This window comes from Pygocentrus nattereri, chromosome 4 (genome assembly GCF_015220715.1).
Source record: "Pygocentrus nattereri isolate fPygNat1 chromosome 4, fPygNat1.pri, whole genome shotgun sequence".
NCBI classification, from domain to species: domain Eukaryota; kingdom Metazoa; phylum Chordata; class Actinopteri; order Characiformes; family Serrasalmidae; genus Pygocentrus; species Pygocentrus nattereri.
The window spans coordinates 44553580-44580912 of NC_051214.1; the positions used below are offsets into that span (position 1 = coordinate 44553580).

The following is a 27333-nucleotide window of genomic DNA, read 5'->3' on the forward strand; positions in this document are numbered from 1 at the left end:
CCTGTTCTGACGTGCTGTTTGTTTAGTTTGGATTTGTTTGTATTTCGTCATGTCTGTCCCTCAATCTATCTGTGCTGGCAATATGAACCGGGTATGTCATGACCACGACCCTGGATTTGCCCTTAATAAAAGTTGCTTATCTCAGCATATGTGTCTGCAAACTTTTACATGGTAGTTCTCAACAAAATTTAGTACATAATTTCTATATATTTGCTGTTCAAAATAGCAAAAATAAGTCGTAACCGTTGCATGCGCCACACTTTATATTCAATATTTTGTCTACTATGATTAATTCAGCAAATAAACCGTAACTGTGCATTAAAATCCGCAGAAGTGTGTTCTCTGTAGAGGATGTGTTCACTTATCATTTGACCAGGGGTGCCAAACTTTGCATACAACTGTAGCTCATTCAAACAAGCAGGGAAAGTCTGTTAAACTTCTGAATTTCAGTCCATACAATGTTTGTGTCTGTAAGCAGGAGAGCAGATGCTTCACTGTGATTTGAATATGTTGAAAAAGTTGTGAGAACAATTTTGCTTTGCTGAACGAAAACCCACTATTTACATATATGAATATATACATATTGTGTGTCCAGAAAACGTTGTATGCCATAAATACACTACATATATGCCACTCCGTGTGCTGCAACTCACCAAAATCCGTGGCTGTGTTAGGACGTGACATGTTTAAGATGAACACGTTAAGAGGACAAACCTCAAGCTCATCAAACACCTGAATGAAAAACAAAGCACACATTGGAGTCACATACATAACATTCAATTAAACTTTATACCTGAATGAAATATTATCTAACTGGTGTCACTGGTGTAACATTTATGTAACACTTTACAATACAGAATACTGTATTTAGAAAATATTTAGAAAATACATAGAAAATGCTTAAGTAGAATGTATATAAAACTTTTTGAGTGGATTGTCCATCCCAAAGTCCAGACTTCAATATCACTGAATGTGTTAGATTACTTGAATCATGAAAAGCTGAAAATGATTCCAACTTCTAAGCCTGAAGTTGGAAAAAAATCCCTGCAGATTTATTTAAAACCTAAGTGACTCTCCCGAAGAGAACAGAAGCTGTAACAACAGAGTGGACATTAAATCCTGAAAAATTAGTACTGCATTCACATATTGAGGCTTTTGTGTAATTTTCTGTTAAATATACAGTTGTACATATACTGTATGTTTGAGAACACACCTCTGCTCATTTTAATGCACAATTTATTTGCTAAAGTTAACATATGCACCTATGTAAAATTTATGAGCATATTTTATATTTTATTTTTTTTCCAATTTGTTAATCTCTAAATAAATAGACATTGTGCACTAAAATTTGTATAAATGGCAAATTAAATGTGTTCTCTGTAGAGGTTGTGTTAACTCATTTAAACTAAAACATTTCTTTTGAAATTTGGATACGACTGTATGCTTTCTGCTCTTATTCCTGACGCAAAAAAATGACTAACTTGTAATTGATGGCCTTTTTGGCTAGAAAGTAAATAAAAGCATGGCCTCTGACTTGTGAGCAGTACAGTATATGATATATAGTGTGAGTGTGTGTGTGTGTGTGTGTGTGTGTGTGTGCAAAAGAGAACACGTCTTACTAGCTCTCTCAGTAGATCAGTGGAAGCTGGAGTGAAGGACTCGATGTCCTGACCCAAATGCCTCTTCACACGTAAGCAATGGAACACTGGGTCCAACTGTCTCCCCTGCAACACCACACAGCCAGACAGAGTCCAAGATTAGCCAGTCCTCTTTTTAAATTTCTCATTTATCTCAAATATAGTTGATTAGCCAAGACATGTTTGAATAAGTTTGCAATCATTTAGGCATGCAGTTTGCACAACGTTAGCTTGGTAACACACACACACTATCTAAGCCGCATCTCCCTCAGGGTCGCGGGGGGTGCTGGAGCCTATCCCAGCGGTCACTGGGCGAAAGGCAGGATACACCCTGGACAGGTGCAAAACTACAGATGCGATAGCAAACTTCAGACACGAGACATCTTTCAGCTGAGGGACTAAATTTAGGCTAAGCAGGAGGATTTTACTTTATTTGGCATTGAGAGGAAGAGCTTCAAACAGGATATGTTAATTATTGAAAAAACTGAGGCAATTAATACAGAAGCTGGGACAGCTTTAAGCTAGTTGGTCCCTCACTTCCTCTGCTTTCATCAAGTCCATGTTAACCGCAGGAGTCTAAGAAAGCAGGCAGCGGAAAAAGTGCTGACTAAGCAGCAGCGGAACGTCCTTTAGAAGTTTCCTGAATCTGGTACGTTATGTTAGGAGTTACCTTGCAGGCCAAACAGAGCAGGTCAGCCACCAGGAAATCCTGCTTCACAGGAACACTGACGGCCTGGCCATCAGGCATAGACACCAACATCAGGGTCTCAACAGGACAGTCCCAGGAATGGCCTTCGGGGGGTGCTGCGGAATGCAGTTTGGCCAAACCATCTAGTCTCTGCTGGAAATATAATATGAGACAAGGACAAATGAAAAGTCATATGTTCATATGTCATAATGTTCATGTGCTATGCATTAATAGCTCTTTGTCAGCACCATAATTTAAAGTTTTTTTCAAAGTAATATCTGATTTTCATCACCACATTTTAGGGATGCTCCAATATGGGACTCATGGGCTGATGCTAATATCCAGTATTTGATGTGTACATATCTGCCAATGTGATGCCGCTGATGATTCATCCACGTAGATTAGTAATACGGAACATAACATTTATTTCTACAGGGTTATGAAGGCAGTAAAATGAATAAAATACAGATACTTTAGCAAAGTAATCCAGTGTCACCTAAACATTCTATTCTTCCAGAGTACAATTAATACATCAATACATCATCCGTCCAATGGTAGTCATTTTTAAGATATTATCTGTCATACTGATATTTTGATATCCTCATGCATCCCTTATTACAATGAATAATTATCATTTCTGTTAGCATAAAACAGCTACAGTTGAGAACCTCTGTTGGCTCTCTAAAAACTTAATAGACAGTTCTTTGAAGGGCCATTTTTGTCATTTTTATTTATTTATTTATTTATTTTTAGATGTATCAGTGTAAAGAGCCTTTTTAAGATTAAAGAACCTCCAGGTAATGTACAGGATCTTGGAAGAACCTTTACATTGGAGGTATAGAAACTTTAAATCATGGGTTAGGGTTCTTTAAACCTCACACATACAAATCTTTTTCAAACATGGTTCTTTGGGGGAACAAAAGTGGTTCTTCTATGGCATCGTTCATCACTTATGAGTGAATGTGCCAATCGTTTGGGTGTATTTAGCTTCATGTTCATCAAAGTGTCTTCCTTGGTATGAACAGCAGGTTTTGTCTAAATAATGATTTGACAGTTTTCTTTTCTTGTCTATCGTTAGGAAACACATACAGAAACTCTCTTGGTCTAAATGTGGTTTAGGTTTGAATGCTGATGAGTGCTGAAATCAAAATAAAGCCTTTTGGTCTATTTCCATTGTGGGTTTTTTTGACTGTTTCTTCAATTTGGCAGTTTTTCTGAACAGTTTTCTAGTTAAACTACTGCAAAATCAACATACATGGTGAATTTTATTAAAATGTATTTTAAAAGCTAAATGTCCATTTGATGGGCTGTTATGTCTTGCAATATCCAAAGTTAACCTCTTAAATTCCCAGGATTATTACAGCCTAAGGCTTATTATTCAGTAACTACACTGGAAACAGGCTGGGTTATTCCGAAATTACAGAAGTTATAAAGATTTTTAGCAACAAATTATGCTAATATAGTTTACTCCCCATAGCAACACCTCATTAAGGTCAGAGTTCATGGACAATAGATGCTGTGATGAAACGAAGCCCCTCCTGCCCATAGAGGGCTCTTCACATGCCGTCGGCCTGTTTACAAAGCGTAGTGTCAACAGAGCAGCAGGCTGTTGGGACAGCTGTGCAAGCCCAGTCTCCAGAGAACAGAGACCCCACCCCCCACCCTCAGAAACCCACTCTCCTTCCCTCCTTCAAGGGATTAGAGAGGGTGAGAAAGCTCCTGTCCAACAATGCCTCTGGCACCTGGATGCGGCACAGTATGGGGCTTTAAAAACAGACACTGGGAAGACTTGGCTCCATTTGGTGGAGAAAGTTTCTGAGGGGCACCTGCTGAGCTAGACAGGCGAAAGTGAACATGTCACAAAGCACATTTGCACCAATACTGGTACTATAGTGTACCTACAGCAGCATCTAGTAGCCCTTCATTGGCCCTGTAGTGGAGTAGAGCTCGGTGTCTACACCTAAAGTGTGTCATATATATATATATATATATATCCATCCATCCATCCATATATATATATATATATATATATATATATATATATATATATATATATATATTTAATGCTTACTTATTATATTTAATGATTCTTTTTGTGCAAAGTGCCTTACACTTATTTAAGTATCAAACGTGTCAAAAGGAAGGTGTTGATACTCTTGCAGCTCCACATTGTTGCTTGTACTCTAAAGTATGCAATCCATCCATACTTTATGAATTACTTTCCGATCGTTAAAGTCAAAATGAAACCAAAACTAACTCTTTTCACTTTGTCAGCTCATGTACCAGGTCATATTAGGCAGGTTTTATCATTTCATGTCATTTAACCCCTTTTTATTACACACTTCTATAAGTGTAGCTCAGTCAGTTTGCGCTAAAGTCACTGTAGTCATTGAAAAACAAGCCTTAGTATGTAATATGTTTCAAATTCTAAGGGGCTAAAAATTCTTGTTTTTCTGTAACTCTGTTATAAGATTAACCAGGACTCACTTGTCTCTCTGTGTGTGAAACATTGTGACTCTTTGTTGAGCTGCTAGCGAGTAATGGGCTGAAGAAGGGGTGAGAAGCCTAATCACACCTCTCCATAAAGACAGCTGTGCCGAGATAAAACACAACTGCAGCTTTCTTCATCTTAAAAATCGTGCACAAATGCCCCAATAAATAAGGCATTTAAACACAATAAAATACTTTTTATAAATGCTGACTTGCTTAATCGACAAGGACAAAAATACAGTTTGATTCCGATTAAAAAAAAAAACATTCCATCAAAATATATTCCACCAATGTTACTGAAGGAAAAAAATGTACAAATTAACTGAGGGGCTTACTCAAAAAAACAGCCAGATAAACTGTATTGAGGGCCATTTCTACTGGTCTAACGAACTGTGAAATACAGAAAGTTTTAATATGACCATTTAAGCTGATTTCTTTATTTAATGTTTGTATTTTGTGTTGTCCAGTTATATAAACACTTCATCAAGATGAATTCCTCATATTTGTGAGTGTGCCTGACCAACAAGCTCTGTTTCTTTAGTGTGTGTAGTACCTCAGAGCTGCTCTGCATTGCTGGATGGCAGAGAGTTGCAGGGGGATGTCCTTCAAATATCTGCAACACGAAAAGACACAAACATAAACAAACCCATCAGTATACATCCAAGGAATCGTCCATACCCAAAACACGCTGCACAGTTTCTATCTTTGCACTTAATTAGAAACTATACATCTGACTCAGCAGCTTTGATACAATTTTTTTCCCCCCAGATCGGAATAGAGACGAGTTCTGAGGTTTGGAAGGAAATAATCAAAGCTCTGAGTGATGCTGTAATTACAGCTCAGTGTGGGCAGCCTAATGCAGCAGCCTTCATCAGCATGAGCCACTGTCTCCCTCACCCAGACGCCCGTCTGTCCTCAATGATCCTCCACAGCACCTCAGGCAGACTGACCACACAGATCACACCAGCATCTACGCTGCCCAGGGTGGTAGGGGGGGCCCCTGAGTGGCATAACATTCTAGACATTGGCCCTAACGTCAGGATTGGGAGCTCAATCCCAGCAATGCCACAGCCATCTGTAGATTAGGGGTTCATAATTGGCTTCTCTTTTTCTCTAGGTGGGAAACTCGTCTCTCTCCCACCACCGCTCAGTGCAGTGCTAGCCAACATGGGGGTCTGTTAGCTGACGTAGTTCTCCTCCAAACGTGTTCAGCTGTATAATGATGCTGCATTAATGGCAGTTCTAAAGGATGTGGTGGTCTGTACATATCTTGGAGAACAAGCCTGTGGGTAGGAATAGGCCATGCCTATACATACAGACCTGAAAGGTAGCTAATCTAGCAATAATTTGCCTTCTTGCATTAACCAGCTATTAAAAAAACTTTTAAACAGCCGTCCTCAAGTATCAACCCCAAGGTGCTTGATCGTCCGACCTTGAAGATATATCATTAGCAGTGGGTTTCCTAGTTTTTAAATGGGTAAATCTTACTGTAGACACACTGCAGAGGGCATATTTACAGATGTAGAAATGGTTACATTTTTCATTTTGTCTGGAGTGTTTGCTTTAAAAGCTGATAATAAATTTATTTTGGCATAAAGGTGGTTTACACACCTGAAATGATAAACACTGACAACACATCATATTTTATTCTGAGGTTTTGGTTGGTTTTTGGTTCAAAATTTCAAAATGCCCAATGGAGAACTGTCCAATCTTTATATCTGTAGTACCCAGGTAGAAACATGCAAGCAAGCTCTCCCGCTGGCTAATGCGTCAGAATCACTAACTTAGGAACTGAGTGGAATCAACCAATTATGTTTTGAATTTCAATGGGTGCGACCATGTTTTTTGTTCAGTTCTGGAAGTTGTAGATAGGTCACTGACTGTGAATATGATTGTTAGCCAGTGTGTCAGTCGTCAGAAATGGAAAACAGCAGCAGCTCTATGAGGGCTCTTTAGTGAAAAAAGTCGCTTTACAAGGTAAAATATGTGTTAATGTCTGTTACAACCTTCTAAAAGGCTTCAAATGTTTGTGTTTAACCCTTTAAAATCTCAGGCTCATTACATACTAAGGCTTTTTCTTTAGTAACTACAAATGCTTCATACTACAAATACTTAATTTTGCTACAAATACTTCGTCTTCGGTCTTCGGTTATAGAAGTGTGTAATAAAACCTACCAGTTGGCCGAAAAATGTACCTTTGAATTAGTGTTAGCTTTGTGCTAACATACTACTACAATCCAATAGGGGTGATAGATGAAAGTAGCATTATTGTAAAGGTCATTTATGGCACGTATTTAAGGCTTAGTCACAGTTCACCACTGATTAGTGTTAGCATATAAGTTGGAGGAGTGCAGCATCTGGACCAGTTCACTGCTTGCTGGGGGTCACTGATGCTAACTCACCTCAGCTAAGTCATCAAAGCTTTCTGGAAGTAATCACATCGACCACTCCCCCACACCACCCGCATTCCCCACAGCCATGTCTACTGTTGACCAGAGTCGGGCAGACTTCAGACGACAGAAGGCCAGTCTTTTCCAGCTGTTTAATATCTAAGTGGACAGTGTGGTTTTACACAAACCTTCTGTTTCCAACAAACCTTGCAGCAATTAACCACATGTGGCTCATGGTAACCCCCCCCCCCCCCCCCCCCCCCCCCCCCCCCCATTGTAGAATGCATATTATTAGGGGTCGTTTGGCTGAGATTAAGCTGCTCTGGGTCATTACCCAGCTGGAGAAGCTGAGCAATCGCCTCCAATTGCTCGTGAGTCAGGCAGGAATCATGTGTTTGTGGATTTGGAGCTGCTGGATTTGGAGCTTTGAGCTGAAATGAACAGCACTTTTGTGTTTTCCTGCTGTTTGAGCTCCAGCACGAGTGCCGTTGAGCGAAGTGGTGGGAGCTTGTAAAATCTTTGAGGGTGAAGGGTTGGGGTGTTGTTATAGTATTTCCTGACCTGACAACTCTGCAGTGATTGTAGTTGATTCTATCGAATCAAACATCTCACAGGTCTCCTTTAACTTCATCAAAATCTGGTTGCAGTGTATTTGGTGAGTGTGCGTTTACATGTTGTAAGTAAAATGGACCAGCATGTGGAATTTGAGGTTTCTGTGAGCTATCATGTTTCCTATCACTGTATAAAAGAAGCTCCATGCTGCCTTTATTGTTGGATGATTTTTGTTTTTGCCAGTCAAGTACACAAGCTCATTTAGAGCAAAATTCAGATCTTTAAAGTCTCATCTCTGTTTTGTTTTATCAGATTAGTAATAAAACTTGACTAAAGTGTGAAGTATATTAATGCTTATGCATTTTCTTGCTCAAAAACAGAGTTAGAGATACAATGTAAATAAAAGTCTACAAATTTTTTGTCATTTTCGCTAAAAAATCAAACATATACAGTTTTTTCCTTACTGCAAATGTAACTGATTAGCTAAGACATATCTGGTGTTTGAAGTTTGAATCTTTATTTTTTCACTGGAGCTGTGAGGTTAATGTAGCTAACAAGTAATGCGAGCAAACATGCATGTCCGATGGCTTTGCAGTTAGTCAGATGAGAAAATTATGGGAAAAACAGGGAGGGGAATTTGTAGGTCATGCCTTATAAAGAGCATTAAAGCACATTCCAGAAACCACTGTTTTCGAATGGATTTATCAGCCAAGCCTTTCGTTTCAAACAGAGGGGCTTCAGAAAGGTGCCACTGGCTTAGGGTGGGGGCGAGTGCCCACTTATAGAGCTGTTTACACAGGTGATAAGAATTTTTTTTTTCCATCGCAGCCTTTAGCAAAGTAGTTATGCCACAAAGTGAGAGGGAAACATCAGGATGTTGGTAGACTATTTTGTTTAAAAACCGTAATTAAAGGGTCCATTTTCTACATTTCTCTTGTCTCTTCTCTTTTTATCAGCTTAATGTGGTTATACGCACCAAAAAGTCATAATTTATTTTTACAGGACCATTTTCTATTTTTATATGTAAATGAAATGTATTGATTGGCTGCCTTGTACTGTGCTTCCTTCAAAACCCAGTCTGTGCTGTCTGCTTGACAATCTTTATCGCTTGACGATAAGTGAGCAGAGCTAAACAGTCATTTATGCATGTGTGACATCACAACAATGAGGAAATAAAAGCTGTTTTTTGCAGCTTAGTTTCACACCTAGACTTTGTGGACTGTGAAGTGAATGATGAAACCTAAAAAATTGTTTTTACATCAAATCTTGTTAAAAAAAAACAGTTCAATATGTCCGTTTTCCACGATATAAACCCTTTAATTGCTGCTCTTGGTTCAAATTTTCTTACTGTTTTTAATGCTACTTTCAGCCCTACCTGGGACAGGGACTGCCTCTTTTCGTGGTTTCGTCTGGTCAGACTGTCCAGGCCTTTCTGAGAGGAGAAAATGCCGCGCTTACTCCGAACGGCTCGAGACTGGCAGCGAGAACGTCTTTTCAGAGTGGCCTCGTCACGAGTGCACATCTATAAAGACACACAAACACATACTGCAACTTTACATACTTTTAGACCATCTTCAACAGCCAGATTTAGAAAGATATGAGATAAATTATATTACAGCCCAATTACATTTCATGGGAACATCTCCGACTTGCTACGCTTAACAGTGGCCTGTCTCTTAATTAGACCTGCTGTTGTTTATAAGTCACTTTACTCTAATAAGTGAGTGGTGGTTGCTATTCACCAAGAAAGGACGAGACAGAGATAATTCCCAGACAGCCAAGTGGATTTTGACCAAAGGACAAAATGTCTCTGTATCTCTATACTACACTGTAATGCTAGTGCATTCATTTTAATCATGCCTGCTCTTATATTCAAAGAAAGTCCCTTTACTTCAACAAGCAAGTAGCATAGGCATAGAGTGATCAGGGGGGATATGTCCTTTTCTGTGTGTGTGGAAGGGGAGGTGAATTATACCCCCAATAATTTGCTCTCAGCACATACAGGCCTCATTTTTAAAAATGTGTTTTGATTGCTTTCAATACTGTTTTTAAACAACTATGGCTTAAAAGGAGTATTTTTGATTTAATCCATATATTCTGTCACATATTTGTGTCCCTGCAAACACACAAATCAAGGGAAATGCAGTCCGTACACAGTCAGGATCTTTCATGTTCCTAAAACAATACAGAAATAAAAATGGGAGAAAGTGGTGGTCACTATTCACCAGGGCATGGAAAGATGAGACAGAGAAAATTCCCAAACGGCTGAGAGCCATCTTGGATGGGCGTCCGGCAGCAGCCAGAAGGCTCTTTGGGTTGGGCGGCTCGCTGCCCTGCAGGCTGGCCAGGTAACAGCGCATTCGGAACAGCTCGATGTTAAACTTCTCCAGGTTCTGTTCCCACTGCTGGATCTGCTCACAGTAAGAAAGAGCAACAAGCTGGTTTTAACCCTTCGTTTTTATATGAACCTGGATTTATTATACTTATATTTACCTGGAATATGCATGTACTTTTTGTTTCATATAGAATGAGTAATAATAATAATAATAATCATCATCATCATCATCATCATCACCATCCTTGTCGTTATCATGTAACTCTTGCATTCTTACTACCACCTTAAAGGGGAACTCCACCAGCTTTTCAAAATGTCAGTAACTGAGACATAAACAGTCATTCAGAGAGGTTCGGTGTGAAATGGTTCATTATTGAGACTCTGTTCTTCACAGTGGTGGTGATGAGAACCAGGGATCACAATGTGTACAATACTAATATTGCTATTTTATTTGTTATCCATCAGTGAACCTAAACACATCTTCTGTATTTTCATATGTAATGATAAAAGAGTGGTTATATAGATTTTCTCTGAGTACTATTTTCAATTAAAACACCCTGCATGTATCTCTCAGCCAAACATTAGGCTAAAATATTAGAGCAAAACAATTGTAAACCAGTGTCTCAAGTATCAGGCAACACATTTAGAATACAAATGTAATAATGTTCTGTGAGGGAGCTTTTAAACTCTTCAGACATCTGGTTCCTATCACCACCACTTTGAACAGCTCTGACTCCATCAAACACATACAGCTACTTCCTAAAAAGACACATTTCCTCTATGTCCCTCACCTGACTCTCAACAGCCTTCCTGTTCTTCTGGTCACTGATGACAGTCAGCTGCAGTTCAGCCATTTTCTTCATTTTGCTGTCCATGTCGATCTTCTGCAGCAAGGTTTTGCTCTGGCTCCTCAGCAGCCGCACCGTATCCTCTTTGCCCTGACGCTTGGCCAGGTGTGAGGCGCTGGCCGAGTGGATGGCTGTCACCCAGTTCTCCAGGTCAGTTTGGTTAGCAGCCTTTAGAACGAGAGACAATCAGAAAGGTTAGAATCAGATAAACAGCACATTGCAAGAGAGGAGAAAATCAAGCCGCTTCAGATCTGAAAAACTCCACAGGTGTTTCTGTCCATCCTTCCACTGTGAGAAGACGACTCAGCGCTGTGAGTTGGAAAGGATGTGTAGCTGCCAAGAAGCCTCACTGAGAAAAGGAGACAGACACAACAAACAAAGAAGCTAAACAATAGACTGACCCCCTCAGAGTCCTCAACATCACCGAGTGTCTTTGGGATTATTTGGATCGAGCAGAAAATACAATTTCTAAGACTGAACTTTGAAGGTGTGGAAAAACATCCCTGCAGATTTCTTTGAAAAACTGAAAGTAAATCTCCTACATAGATTGGAAGCAGTAATAAAAGCAAAGTGTGGGCACATTAAACAGGCTTCTGTGTAATTTTCTGTTAAGTATATGCTTTCTGTTGTTTTTAATCCTAAATCTAACCATAACCTCAGCAACCAAAAAGAAATGATTTGGCCCTGTCAATTAAAAAAAAAAAATTAAACACTGAGCTTTTGTAAAGTGCATATTAAAAAGTCAGGAGTATGTCGTTGCCCCTGTAGATTAGCTCTGTTTCGCCTTTTTACAAAGTCATGACTTTTTTTTTCCAAAATCGAGCACACACACAGCGCAGCATCCAAGTCTTGGTCGCTGCGAGCTCCCTGGACTACAACCGGAGCTGTGGCATGGCAAAAAGCCCTGTTTCCGTGGTGATGTTTGGAGGAGGCACCAGTGGTGTGATTTTTGTCTGCTAAGCATGACATAAGTGGATCAGCTGGACATCATAGAATATGTAGAGGGCTGCCTTAAATGTTACGCTATTATCATTGCACTGTATTTGTATCTGTATTTTGTACTGATGTCCAGTGCTGGGGGTAAGGTGGTAACACAGTGTGTGCAGTACTGAATTACATAATACACGTTTCTTGAACACCAATGAGCTGAAACATTATGACCACTTACAGATGAAGTGAATATCGTTGATTCTCTTGTAACAGCAGGTCTAGGATATATTAGACAATAAGTCAACATTTAGTTCTTGTACTAGGTGTGCAGTATGCTGTAAGATCTGAGTGACTTTTGACAAGGCCCAAAATGCTATGGCTTGATGACTGGATCAGAGCATCTCTGAAACAGCCAGGCTGGTGAGGGGCTCCCAGTTGGCAATGGTGAGTAAAGTAAAGACAGTCCAAGTCCGAGGTGGGACAAACCACAAACCAGCGACAGTGGTGGAGGGAGTGTGATGCTCTTCTGGGAGACACTGAGCCCAGGCATTCACGTGGACGGCAATTAGATACGTGCCATGTGCCTAAACATTGTTGCAGACCAGATGCACCCCTTTATGGTGATGGTATTCCCCAATGGCCATATCCCGCCATTCAGCAGGATAATGCATCCAGCCACACAGCACATGTTACTCAGGAATGGTTTAAGGAACATGATAAGAAGTTGAAGGTGTTGCCCTGGTTTCAAAATTCTCCAAATCCCAACCCCATCCAACATGTGTGGGATGTGCTGGAACAAGTCAGATGCGTGGCAGCTTCACCTCACATCTTACAGGACTCAAAGGATCTGCTGCTAAAGTCTTGGTGCCAGATACCACAGGGCACCTTCAGAGGCCATATAGAGTCCATGTCTCGGTGGGTCAAGGCTGTTTTGGCGACTTGTGGAAGACCAACTGCAAATTAGGCAGGTGGCCATAATGTTTTGAGTCAACGATAACTAGTTGTGTCTTGTTCAAAGGCAGTGATAGGCCCTTTACCCCCTTAAATAGCCAGGGCCTGCTGGCAGGCTCAAAGTTTTATTACACACTTTTATAACCTTAAATTAGCTTCACCAGTTTGCATTGAAATCCCTGTAATTACTGAATAATATGCCTTAGTAATAAGCCTGTGATTTCAAAGGGGTTACATAGTGCTCACTTTTAAAACAAAGTACTGAAAGTTGTACTGGATTTTCCTCTGTACTTTCTAGTGGGATTAGTACAAATTAGTATACATTTCAGAGACTAACACACCACTGGATTAATGAGTACTTTTCATAGGCAGTAATGAATAATGTAATCCCATCATTTCTAATGGATTACTTTTTTAATAACTACCCCAACACTGCTGATATATTTACACTGTATTTATACGTAGTAGGTATATGTGTCTAAAATGTGTACAGATCCATCACATCTCTCTGTAGTGCAGTGAGGAAGATTTTAAAGCAGAAAGCTGATGAACTATGCTTAACACAATAGGCCTTTCTTCTGCTCCCAGGCAAAGACAAGGGCAACAAATATGAGTGCACATAACCCTCCAGCTGAGACACGCACAGCCAATTTTTCATTACAGTACAGGGTTTACCAAGACATAGTTATAAAACTGGCAGTGAGGGAACATATTATGTAGACCAACATAGTCATTATGAGCTGGAGTAGCAACAACTAAAATACATTGTGAAGCACAATGTGGTTTCTGAATGTGATCCTGCTTCAAGCTCGCGGACAATTATTTTGAACATTGTAAGACGTCCAAATGCTTCATATTTTTGTGGCATGTATGCTTTGAACACAATATATACTGAAGGAATGAGATAAAACTAGGTTTATAGGGGTTCGTATGAGTTTCCCATATCTTCTTTCCAAGCATGAATTTTACAAACACAAAAGCTCACATTAGTCAGTGTTAGAATTTCTAACACTATAGTAGAGGACAGCAGCTAGAAACCACAACACCTACAAGTATGAATGACAAAAACACTTTTTTGTCTTCTTCTTAGTAGTAGCAAAAGTATTAACAAACACAGTATTTATTAAATATTTTAGTGTTCAATTAAATCAAGTAACCTTATATTTAACAGTAGAATCACGTGGGACTCTTACTGTGATAGCATTGACATTTTTGCTTGAAAAATGAATGAAGTTAATACAAGTGAGTGTACTAACACACTGTATCTACCGCTGTGTCATGAATGAATCCACAAACGCAGACTCAACTATCTGAATTAGAACAAGAGCTAAGTTAGTAGTAGCTAAATTACAGTCACGCCTCTTCAGTATTCAACATTCATGGTACGTCAGCTTTTTTTGTTTGGTGAAATGGTTTATTTTGCATACAGCACTCTTATTTTTGAATTTAATGCAATTGTATACAGCTTATGTAATTTTACAGTATCTAGTGTGTGAAGAAAATCTACTTGTCAGATGTAAATATCTGGCCACAGACTTAAAAAAATGATCTGCGGTCTGTTTTTAGTCTGTATTTAAGGTTAAATTGTAAAAATGTGACAGATTAGCCAAGACATTTGGTGTCTGAAGCTGGTTTATTTAGATTTACACTGGAGCTATGAGGCTAATACGGCGGCATAGCTCATAAAATAGCAACTATATCACAGAAATTCCCAGCCTTAAATAGGTTTATTCAATTTCCTTGTTGGTAAAGACATGAGCAAATGCATTGGAACCTAAAAAAAACACAATTTATTGGGTGTTATTTGAGCCAAACAAACTACTTTGCTGTGGAGAGACCTGTGCAGGGGCGTTAACGAGACGTCACCTGAGTGTTCAGACTTTCCTTTAAGGACTCAACACCAATTAGCACTGTGCACACTGCATGCCTACATCGTCTCACACTTGCCTCAAACCGTATCGCAAGTCTAAGCAAGACTATTTGAGATTACTTAACAACTCAGTGTACTTTGAGGCAACTATGTGATCCTTTGCGAAACTTCAGACATCAAACATGTCCTGGCTGATCGACTACATTTGAGGTAAGCACTTGAAATCTAAAGGTGACTGGAGTCAAACCTGAAACAGGAAGACATCTCCGTAAGCATTGCTCAAACAGAAGACGTGCTCCTTTTTGGGGTGCTCTGGGACGGCCTGTACGATGCTGTCCTCGGCCTGCAGGGCGTAACGTGGGCTGGCGTCCTGCTCCGGGCAGCCTTTACCATTGGCCTCACTCAGCAGCAGCGTGCAGCCTGTAGGAGAGCAGAACGCAGTGTTTCTATTTGTGTTTTGTGACTACCTCTCATGACATCTTTGTCATTCACCATTTTGCACATTTTGATGTTTCACATCTGTATTTGTTTGTAATTATTGTTGTTCACTATATTTATTTCATATTGTCCGTATAGACACACTGCAAAATATGACACTGTGGCATGACATCTAAAGTATTATAAAAGAGTATTATAAGATTTTTCAACTTTTTTTTAGATGGTTTTCCTTATTCTATGGGCAAACTCCTCTTGAATGACTTATAATGGTTATATACACTGATATTTGTATCAAATGTGTTACTATGGTGCAGAGCTCATATTTTTCCATTAAAAACACAGGCTTTCTCTGCACATCCGAAACTGCAATTTGTGGGGTGCAACATAGCAGCTTAGTGTTGTACCTCAGGAACAACCTTGAACCTATCATGGTCCAATATGATGGAAAATGATAAATGTGAGGATGTGCCAGGCTGCATGAAGCCAGCGCCTGAGCCCCAAACCCTGATGCTTTGGGGATGTTCCTGTGTCTTTTTTTTATTAATCTCTTGGGCATAACAATAATACACAAAACTATGTAATAATTTATAATTCACCTTGGATGATTCTTTTGTGTTTTAATGTATAGGATTAACCCCTAAACCTTTAATGTAAACTAAGTGCAGTGTCATGTGTAGCTATATTCTCACTATGATCTTACATACCAGTGGTTCCTAACCCTGTTCCCAGTGTAGCCCCTGTGTTTAACTGTTTTCCTTTGCTATCACACCCACTTCAACTAGTTTGTTAATGAGCTGATTCGCTGTGTTCTAGCAGGAAAACCAGCACTGTATACAAAAGGTGAGTCATTCTCACCTTTTAGTGTGACCCAGTACTGCCTCCACCTACGGCGAGTGACCAGCTCTAGTTTGCGCTCCTTATGCAGGTTGATGAGCGGCTTAAAGGCCAGCCAGCCAGCCCTGCGCACCACACCCTGCTCCTTCTCAAACAGCAGCTCCATCTGCTCCAAAGAGCCCAGAGATCCACTGCTGCTTTCACCCTGTTCTCCGTCACACTCCCACGCCTGCAGAGTGTCCGCCAGCGCACCACTGCTACTGCTGCCACCCGGCTCCAGCTCCTGCATGAAGTTCTCATAAACATTCTGCCGCTGGCTCTGCTGCACACTGTGAAAAACAGTTAATGATGAGGGGATATATATTAAATGGACAAACACAGACATTAAAGGTATAGAACACTTGAGGTAGAGTGTTATTATGAACTTCACAGGTGTTCTGCTAAAGTAAAACAATGTAAAAGTTAAAGATAGGAAAATTAAAAATAAAGCGAAGAACCTCTGAAACACTGTTTAAAATATTATACACTTTTAATATTCTACTTTTCAGTCACTTCCAGCAGCAGAGTAGTGACCATTGTTGTTATGCAGCAAGAGTGCTGTTCTCAGATATAACAACACAGACAAAACACTTTTCAAAAGTTTTCAAAACATAGTAGTAAAAAATGAATAATATAGTGACAGATAAAATAGACAATCCTGCTGAATAATCAATCAGTGATAATGTCATTCTCAGTGTAATTGTGCTAGTTTGAGGGCAATAATTTAGAATTTTTGCTCACCAAATGAGCCAATAGGCAAGTTAAAACTTAAGTTGTGCAGAAGGAATGTGCTCTCCTGTTCTTAGTTGAACATATTTACTTCTGTGAGTAATTATGTTGGGGTAATAACTAATTATTTCAACATATGTTCATATTTTGATAAATAAGTCATATTTTTGTGATGCCAAGTCACAACTTTGAAAAATAGCGCAGTAATTTGATGCAGAATCAAAGTTTCCTGCTGCCAGAAACAAAGAAAACCTTTTTCTTCTCTACTTGACCAGAAAGGGCTTCCATAGATAACAGCACTTTTTTCACCATACTTGCATCATTCCAATGACCAAGTAAGTTGCTATATTACTCTATATACTCCAAGCTAACTGACCCTATTTTAACCAATATTTAACTGGAAAAACTCATGTGCCTGGAAAGATATTTTCTTCCTTGCAGCAAGGAACATGTGAAAGTAGCAGGCACAAATCCAAATCTGTCATCTCTAAGCCAAACCTTAGCTGTCTTTTTGGCAACATACCACTTGTGGTAGGACTACATTTTGTCAGAAGAAACTGCCAATATTAAAAGCATATTTGAAACAATGCTCTAGGCAGCTTTGCCTTTTCTCTTTCTTTACTTTATAAAACTGCTGTCTAATAGCAAAAAGCACTAGAGGTGGAGTGTTATTATAAAATCTTTGCTGTGCTTTATTGCTTAATTAAACAAAGGAAAAAAGATCTATGCAAACTGATGCCTTAAAAGCTGTAAGCATGCTGAACACTTCATTGTTTTCCAGAGCACGTACGGGTCAGTTAGAGAGCAGGCCGACTGCGTCTGGCTGGACACGAGACTGCTCCAGTATGGCCCGCAGCCCAGCTGAAGACTGGAGTCACCCAGAAGACCATCCACTCCACTGCTAAATGGCTCTGAGGCCTCCAGAGCACTGGGTTCCTGAGAGAGAAAAGAAGAACCCAACAATCATGAGGAGATGATAATGAGGAGAGTAAACATTAACATACACCTGCAGTAGAAGGTTGACACTGCACTCACAGCACTGTTTCACACTTTTAGTGAGTGGTAAACAGTGTAAAGGGACCATAAAAGGCAATGCCACTGACTAATTTGGGCTTAATTAAATGGTTAAGATGTGAAGATCTGTTGCCTAAATCACATACTTTTTAAGTTGTTAAGTAACCTCTTAGACTTGCTTGTGTTTTTTTCTGACATACAGGCCACTGTATAGTTAAAAACAGCAGAAGTAGCCATCTGGAAGCCTGAATTTTCTGAACTTTAGAAAATCAGAAAAATATGTGATCAATTTAGGAAAACTTGTTTGACATTCATCTTGTCACTTTATACACAAAAGATATCCAAACCTAACCAAAGCAGTCTCAGCTAATGCCAAAATTACACGCAGATGTGAAGCGTTCAAAGACCCACATTCATCTGATACCATTCAAGCAGGCGTGAGAGCAGAGTGTGTGCTTTGAATGATGCAGACAAAAGTACTGAGCGACCAGTGGTGGTGCTTTGTGTCTGCCCGCATCAGCCCACTTTTCATTCCCTCACCTGCAGCCTCCGTTTCTTCCTGCTTAGACTGCCTGTCCAGTCGCTGAGGCGGCGGATTCGGCTCTTGAGCGAGTCCTTCCTGCTGTTGCTGTCGGCAACCGGTTTTCTGCAGGGTAATGTGAGAGAGGAAAAAGCCTGGGTTGCTGAACTCTCTTCTCGGAGGTCAGGAGTGTCCTGGACCTGACCTGACGGCAGTATTCCAGTCGTGGGAAATGGTCCTGTCAGGTTTGGGTTAGTGTAGAGGTCACCGAAAGAGGTCAGCCCAAAGTCTTTCTGCTCTATAGAGAGCAGGACAGAGTCTCCGATGCCACTGTCCTCCTCAGCGCATCCAGAATAGCTGGGCACATAAACGCTGCTGCTGTACTGGTTGCTGTTCATCCTGGCCTGGCGAAAGGGCTGCGCAACAGAGATAATAGAGACCATATTGCAATTACATTACAACTACAATTTACTTTGTAATGTTTCTTAACATTACACAAATTACACATAACACACTCGCAAACCATTGATATAATGTGGTTGCTAAAATTACTCATGTTGTGAATGATTTGATTCATCAAAGTTTAACAAAAATATGACACAAAAAGGAATGCAAGATGCTGTTTAAGAAAAATGATTTGTCAAATGTTATCAAACCTGGATTAAATTTAGCAATGGAGCATTTGTGATGTAATTTGCGGGATTGGATTAAAATTTGGTTAAAATCACCTCACAAGTATTACTGTCAGGCTGTAAAACTACACACTGCAGATTCATACTGGATTAAAATCACTGCACAATCATTACCGTCAGACTGTAAAACTACACACTGCAGATTCATACTGGATTAAAATCACTCCACAATTATTACCGTCAGACTGTAAAACTACACACACTGCAGATTCATACTGGATTAAAATCACTCCACAATTATTACCGTCAGACTGTAAAACTACACACTGCAGATTCATATTGGATTAAAATCACTCCACAATTATTACCGTCAGACTGTAAAACTACACGCTGCAGATTCATACTGGATTAAAATCTCTCCACAATTATTACCGTCAGACTGTAAAACTACACACTGCAGATTCATACTGGATTAAAATCACTCCACAATTATTACAGTCAGACTGTAAAACTACACACTGCAGATTCATACTGGATTAAAATCACTCCACAATTATTACAGTCAGACTGTAAAACTACACACACTGCAGATTCATACTGGATTAAAATCACTCCACAATTATTACAGTCAGACTGTAAAACTACACACACTGCAGATTCATGCTGGATTAAAATCACTCCACAATTATTACCGTCAGACTGTAAAACTACACGCTGCAGATTCATACTGGATTAAAATCACTCCACAATTATTACAGTCAGACTGTAAAACTACACGCTGCAGATTCATACTGGATTAAAATCACTCCACAATTATTACAGTCAGACTGTAAAACTACACGCTGCAGATTCATACTGGATTAAAATCACTCCACAATTATTACCTGGTGAAGGAGGTCACTCACATGGCCGTCCAGGGTGGATGTGGGGCAGGAGCTGAAGTCATCAGTGCGTGTGGAGGACAGAGTGGTGTAGCCGCTGCTATCTGAAGGTTGACCACTGGTAAAGACATTATCACACAGATCCGTGCCAGCGCCCCACGGAGAATCATACCAAGATGCCTCAGAGCTGAGGGAGCTGCCTTTACTGTCTCTCAGCGTGGAGTCTTTAGGGACATCGTCCAGCTCTGGCCTGCTGTTGGTAAACTCCACCCGCAAACTTCCATCCTGACTAAAAAGCACCTTGGGACTGTTCCTACTGTGAGAAGCTTCAGAGCCAGAGCTTCTGGCAGCAGATCGAGGGCTACTGCTTGGGCTGTATAGACAGTTAGACAGAGAGTTAGTTAACAGGGTTTCATAATAGGGACATATCAGTGGCCAACATAAATGGGGAAAATTAAACATAATTACCATTTCCTCCATTTGTACTTGCATGTATACATCCTTAAAAGTAATTGTGCCAAATTGGGTTCTTTAGAACAATGTTATATAAGAAACACGTTTTCAATATTTTTAAAGAACAATCTACTGAAGGATACCTCAGAGATACAGCTTTGTTTTAGTTACCAGTCATAAGATCCCTGCACTTTATATACGTATTACAGTGAGAAGTTGAGGTGTCCTGGCTGGGACTTTTGTTTCTTGACCTAAATTGTCCATCTATAGTTATTGGTATAGGTCACAATATTGTGTTTAAAGGGGCATTAAAACATGCACATAATTTACACATGCAATATAAGTCACATGCACACACTTTTTGCAGTGTTATTGATCACTGAATGACAATTTGAATGCTACAGAAGCAAAAAAACATTGTATGTAGACAAAAACAGACTGATATTTACACATAGCAGCCGTTCTGCTGGGTCAGGAGACACTCGTAGTCCAGTTTGCTGTTGTTTTGAATGGAGCTGTGCTGCTGCTTGTTGTTATTGTTGCTTTTGATGTATTCGCAGTGGCGGGGGGCATACGGCTGACCGTTTTTGTGTTGGTTTTGTCCATTTCTGGGTGAGCCGCGGGTCTTATAAGTCGATGCTCCCCCTCCTGTGCTCCTCCACCAGCTGTGGGGGGATAAAGCCTCCTCTTTGGAGGAGTTTATCTTCAGAGAGCATGGCCGAGACCTGCTGGGGATGATGAAACTGCTGTACTGACTGTCTGTGTTCCCCATTCTGATCTATGAGCACAAAGAGAAAAAACACGTATGTTTATCAGCAACGAAGCACAGGTACGGGGGGCTACCTATGGGGGTATAGGCATTTATGATGACGGTACTCTGTAAAATCTACTCTGTCCATGCTCTGCCCAGAAATGTTCTCTTTCATAAGAACTGTTGACCAGCTTTACAGAATATTGGCAAAAATCCCTTACAATGTTGAGTTACACTACCAAGCTAGACTATGTCCTAGTAACTGATGGAAACCATGCAGGTTGAAAATGAACCTGCTTTGTCCTACAATGTGCTTTTTCTGCATAATTCAGTGGTAGAGATGTAAACAAAGTCAGAGTGCTTGGATGTGAAATGGTTTATTGTAAAGAATCGTACTCACTCAGATTTCTTTACAGTGGTGGTGATAGGAACCAGGGGTCACCATGTCTATAACACAAATATAGCCATTTTATTTACTATCCAAAACCACCAGTGAAACACTAGTGTCTTCTAAGTTTTATATGTAATGTTGACGATGGTAAAATAGTATAGTGGTGCCTGTATCTCTCCACCACGTATGGTTTGGAATAGGCCAAAACCTTCTCGCAACAATTGTATAACAGTGTCTCAGGCATCAGGCAGTGTATTAATAAATATTTCATGTAATAACTTTCTGTGAGGGGCCTTTAAGACATTCAACTCTTCAGACGTCTGGTTTCCATCATCACCACTGCGAATAATTCTGACTCTGGCTTCTTTTACATTTACGGCATTTGGCAGACGCTCTTATCCACAGTGACTTACAAACTTACAATTTTACATTTTACACAGGAAGGTGAAGGCAGTGTTAGGAGTCTTGCCCATGGACTTATTGGTATAGTGTAGGGTGTTTACCCAGGTGGGGATTGAACACCAGTCTACAGTGTAGAGGTGTTACCCAATACGCTATAGCAACCTAACACATAACCCCCAAACACATAATTAATAACAAATAAGACCTAATAATTGAGTTTAATCAATAGTTCACAATATTGTTTCTGGGCACTTTAAGCAAAGCTAAGTATTGCGTCTACATCACGACAGTGGATGAAACTTCTTCTTTCTTTATTTTACACAAGTTATTATGAAAAAACAGAAGCACTCCTGTCTACAACCCACTTGAGTAGGACATAATGATATAAAACTTCAGTGGCCTGAGAACAGATAATATTTCTTCACCTTTTTTCATCCTAGTCGTGAGTGTAGTGTATGTGTTCATCATTAATGTTTATCTGCAGTGTGTTGGTCTTAGTATTTGGGCCTCGTCAGGCCCGGGGGTCTCGGCCCAATGGCATGGTCAGTGATCTGTCCCTGCCTTAAATGACTTTGTTTACACCTTAATTATTTATTTATTCATTCATTTATTATAGAACTCATGTTCATGACATTTTAAATAGGTAGGTATTTTGACATATTTTGACGTATTTTGACAGTTTTGCCTACTACAGTCTCTCATTGGGCTGAGATAATCTTTACAACTCTCTAAAGACTGTCTAATTTAGCAACGGCTGCTATGAAAGAACACATCTGTGAGTGGAGCATCAATTCAGTTCAAGGTACATTCAGTGGTTTGACGGTATTGAGCACTAACTGTACTTTTCTACTGCCAAAGCATAGTTAACCGTTTCAGTAGAAGTGATAGTAGTCATGGACTTTATAACAGGAACAATGATAATAATTGTAATAATAAAAAGATTAATAATCATATTAATAATACCTTTCTTTTTCGCTTTTTCCAATTATTCTGTCAGATACTCACCAACTCTCTCTTGCATTATTAATAATTTTATTTTTTGTAACTTTTGTTTTCCTTGTGTTTTTATATTTCATATATTCTTACTTATGCACAACATTCTAGTAACTGCTTTTGTTTTAAATATTACCTAACTGCTCTCTTTCTCCTTCTTTCTCTCTCTTCTCTCCCACTCTTTCATTCTATCTCTTAGTGCTCTGTCACTCTTTCTCACTCACTCACTCACTGACTCACTCACTCTTACTGCTCTCTCTCTGACTCATTCTCTCTTAGTTCTCTCTCCCTCTCGCTCTCTCTTATATGATATATACAGGTCGAGTAACATTAGTTTGTCTTACCGACTGTTGTTCAGGTCCTTAGGATGAATAATAATAGTCCATCACGTTCCTCAGTGCAGTTTTCTGTTAGTCCTGCTGTTCCTGCTGCAGTTCTCTGTGCACTCCTCCACTCCACTAATCCACTGAGTTCTTCTAAAGTTACGATGGATCTCCTCTCTCTCTCCTCTCTCTCTCTCCAGCTGTCCCAAGGTCTCTCTTGCTCATCTGTGGGGAAACAGAGGAGGGAGGGGCATGTGTCAGAAACACAGCCAACCCTTGTGTGTGTGTGTGTGCGTGTGTGTGTGTGTGTGTGTGTGTGTGGTGTGGTGGGAAGCCCCTCCAACCCCCCCACCCCCCTTCCCCCAAATCCAAACAGCCCTCACGCTTTCCTTCTGGCTGCTCCAGGTTCCATGACGTACCGCTACAAGGCTCTGCAAAAGTAGACTTCATTCTGTCCCGCTGTTTATTTTCAGCCTTGGAAATTCCAAACAATTTTCATTCATTTTCGTGTGACTATAACCATAATGGCTTAGAGGTAACAGGATAGTTCCAAACAAGACCCCACGTGAAGCCTTTCATGAAAACATCTGACGTGACAGCTCTGTCTTGGTCTATGAGACTGATGCCGCTTTGCTTAAAGAGATAGTTCTGTGAAAAAAAATCGAATGATTATTTTAAACCCCAAATGCAGTCAATCCACCAATGTTGAATCTTTGGTGATTAAATTTTGCACTGGTGATTAAAAAGCAATGGAAGCTTATACTCCACCAATTAGCATTATCCAAAATGCATGTGAGCTGTTAGACAGTCATATGCAAATGTTTGGGGCATAAGCTTCCATTTTACTACCATTTCTCATCATTACTCATTAGTGTCATCCGCCTCATAGCTCCAGTGCAAAACTAAGAAGCGAGACTGATCAACTACTTTTGGGATAAATATAAAAACTTTTTTTTTCACTCGATTATCTTTAGCGAAAAAAGTTCTTTATATCTTTTTTAATAGAGCTTCAGCTGGAGAGTTTTCATATCCTGCGACTGAGCAAATAGGGGGGGGGGGGGCGGCAGGGTCCAGCTGCAGCCAAACACACCAACACCCATCCTGTCCTGGGTTCAATACACACCACCCCGAAACACATCCCCGACCTTTGACCCTGGAGCGAGCTGATTTGAAAGTAGGTGTCCGAAGCTGAATACAGACACTACTGCATACACCAAAGCCCTCAGCGCACCCCATTAAAAGGCGACTGGTTCCAACTACAGGCCTGGTTTCCAATGAGGGAGGGGGGCTTTTCAAAATTCAGTAAATGCCCCCCTCCACCCCCCCACACTTCCTTTTTTGAAGGTTAGCAATAGGGAGCAGGGGCTACACTCTTAGCATAAAGGGTTCTATATGGTACCAAAAAGGGTTATTTGGCTTGTAACAATAGTGGAACCTTTTTGGTGTTATATAGAACCATGTACGGCACATTCTCCATCAGTCTGAAGAATGCTTTCACAATGCAAGGAACCCTTTAATCATGCAAAGGTTTCTTCGAGTGATCATGGTTCTATATAGAGCCATTTTCTTGACTAAAGAACCTCCAAAGTGTAATATGACTGATAAATATCAATCTGAAGGAGAACTGACATATAGATCAGTGGGCTACACCCATTCCCATGATACGCAACTACATTTCCATGGTTATGCTACATCAATTCGATGTCGATATGGGCAGTCATGGGCTGGAGGTTAGGGGACCAGCCTCGTGACCAGAAGGTTGCCGGTTTGATCCCCAGAGCCGACAGCACACAACTGAGGTGTCCTTGAGCAAGACACCTAACCCCCAAGTGCTCCCTGGGCACTGCGGATTGGGCTGCCCACCGCTCCGGGCAAGTGTGCTCACTGCCCCCTAGTGTGTGTGTGCTCACTAGTGTGTATGTGGTGTTTCACTTCACGGACAGGTTAAACGCAGAGGTGAAATTTCCCTGTTGTGGGACTAATAAGGGTCACTTAATCTTAATTTCCACAGTTAAACTGCACCCATTTCCATGGTTATGCCACAAGTACTTCCACAGTTATGCCATGTCCATGGTTATGCAACACCCATTTCCATAGTTAGACTATAACCAGTTCCATGGTTATGCTATACTAGAGACGTTATAAAGGTGGAGGCGGGTGAGTGGTTGAAATATGAATAATAAAGTTAGTAGCGCTAAACATGATGTCCGTTTAAGAGGAAAGTCCCGTCCTTCAATAAAACGAGCCAATCAGCTTGCGGATTAAGCTGTGAACAGGAAAAGCCCCCCTAGTTGTGGAGATACGCGCACACACAGTAGCCCAAACAAACCGGGAAATCGCATATTATATTATTTTAGCCAAACAGCGCAAACTGTTTACCTTTGTCAGATTTGATCAGAGATTAGTTGGTGAAACATTAACGTGACTTTTATTTCTGGTTTTATATATCTCCACACATTCAAAGAGGCTGGAGCCTACTCTCATATGAGTGTTACCAAGATGGCCGTTGAGTGAACAGATTTTTCTATGAGGACTTTGGCTACACCCAATATACATAGTTATGGTAGACCTATTTCCATAGTTACGCTGCAGCCATGTCCATGGGCACATCACATGCATTTCCATAGACACACCTCCCCCATTTCCACGACTATACTAGTAGCCGGGTCTAAGAGGACACACACCATTACTGACTGGACACTATTATGGTAAACAAGCAAACAAATTGTTTGAAATATTATAAAGCACTGAGCAAAAAAGATGCATCGCATTTGACTAGAACATTTATTTTGTTATTTGGCATTACCAAATGGAATGGCATTTTTGAAAATCAATGCTTTCAGCTCATATCTAGGCCTACTTGAATGAGAAGAGACCCCAAATAGCCCTAAACCTGATGTTTCAAAGTTTATATAGAGGTACAGTAGATGGATAAAAAAAAAACACCAAAAAGCTTAAACCTCACCAGTTAGCATGACGTAAAGTATTCAGTTCGATTCAGTTCAAAGCAGAGCAGTGTCTCTAGACGCGTCCATGCTGAATGTGAATGGGGAGCAGGTCACTGGTTCATTATGATAATCATCAGCAGCAGGCGGGACGATGCGATGAACAACGGCAAGATTTTAAGAAGACGGAAACTGCCAATGAGGCGAGATGGGCTTCAGACACAGGGGTCCAAGAAGGCGTAACAAGTGCATTGTGGGACGTCTGTCTCTCTGCTCTCCGACAAGTTGGTTTGAATGGTGTGAATGAATGGTCTCAGTCTACGGGTCTCTCTTTGTGTGTGTTGGCTCTACTGGCCATCTGCTGCTTCAGAAAGGCGCTCAGTCACCCCTGACCCACCGACCCACCGACCCCCGAGCTTCCAGAGTGACATATTGCACTGGAATGCAGAGGCACTCAAATGAAAAAGCACCCCTCCTGATGGGTCAGATGCACTTGTTGCTCTTCTGTATATGTGCGTGTTGGAATTCCATCTGCTCTTGACGCTCAGAGTCGCATACAGAGACAGCTACTGGCATATGTGCATCATTATTCAAGTTCAAACTCAACATGTGGAGAGTGCTACAGACATTTAGAGGGGAAGGTCAGCAATTTTTCAAAATTTCTGCACAATTATTGACAAAGTGGTGTCAAATTTAACACCTAACTCATTTCCACTATTATCTACCATCTAAACTCACTTTCCATGGTTACACTACATTGATTTCTATGGTTACACTGCACCGATTTCCATAGTTATGTACACTCATGGCCATGGTTACGCTAAACCCATTTTCATGAAGATGCTTCACCCATTTTTGTAGTTACACTATTCCCAGTGCCATGGTGATGCTACATCTATTTTAATGGTTAAGTTACATCTGTTTCAACAGAGACCAGTAGTGGCACAAGTGCATCATTATTGAAGCTCAAGATCAAAACGTGGTGAGCACTACACATTTAAAGACAAATTGCCCCTACTTTCTTCTTTTACTGTTTTCTACAGTAAAGTTGTGTCATCCAAGTTAACATACTTATGACAAGCTAACATGATAAATTATTAAAGCCATACATCTTTTTAAACATATTTTCCTAGTTTGATCCTGTAAACTCGGTATTTATAGTGATATTCTTCATATGTAACATATGTGGCAAAGACACTCTTTCATGCCTGTCTCATTCTTAACATCTACGTAGTTTAAAATTCACTTCTCGCATTTCAAATGTTTATTCACAGAATTTAGCATCTTCCCATTGGCT

At 40.3% G+C, this 27333-nt stretch overlaps 1 protein-coding gene across 8 annotated transcripts in view; it reads right to left on the minus strand.

Moving 5' to 3' along the window:
• LOC108444009 (T-lymphoma invasion and metastasis-inducing protein 2) overlaps positions 1-27333 on the minus strand; it is a 76838-nt gene that overhangs the window by 15749 nt on the left and 33756 nt on the right. For 4 of the 8 annotated variants that reach the window (XM_037538209.1, XM_037538211.1, XM_037538206.1 and 1 more), the window contains exons 2-15: positions 23113-23316; positions 20681-21009; positions 19782-20151; positions 18286-18681; positions 17522-17667; positions 15985-16292; positions 14939-15111; positions 10884-11108; positions 9983-10168; positions 9133-9279; positions 5369-5428; positions 2308-2478; positions 1620-1724; positions 654-732 (exon numbers count right to left, since the gene is read on the minus strand). In XM_037538209.1, the coding sequence (XP_037394106.1) occupies positions 654-732; positions 1620-1724; positions 2308-2478; positions 5369-5428; positions 9133-9279; positions 9983-10168; positions 10884-11108; positions 14939-15111; positions 15985-16292; positions 17522-17667; positions 18286-18681; positions 19782-20151; positions 20681-21003 (2689 nt within the window). In that variant the 5' untranslated portion in view covers positions 21004-21009; positions 23113-23316. Of the gene's footprint in view, positions 1-653; positions 733-1619; positions 1725-2307; positions 2479-5368; positions 5429-9132; positions 9280-9982; positions 10169-10883; positions 11109-14938; positions 15112-15984; positions 16293-17521; positions 17668-18285; positions 18682-19781; positions 20152-20680; positions 21010-21382; positions 21430-23112; positions 23317-27333 lie in introns of all 8 variants that reach the window. The other 4 variants (XM_037538213.1, XM_037538210.1, XM_037538208.1 and 1 more) reach the window with 3 other exon arrangements.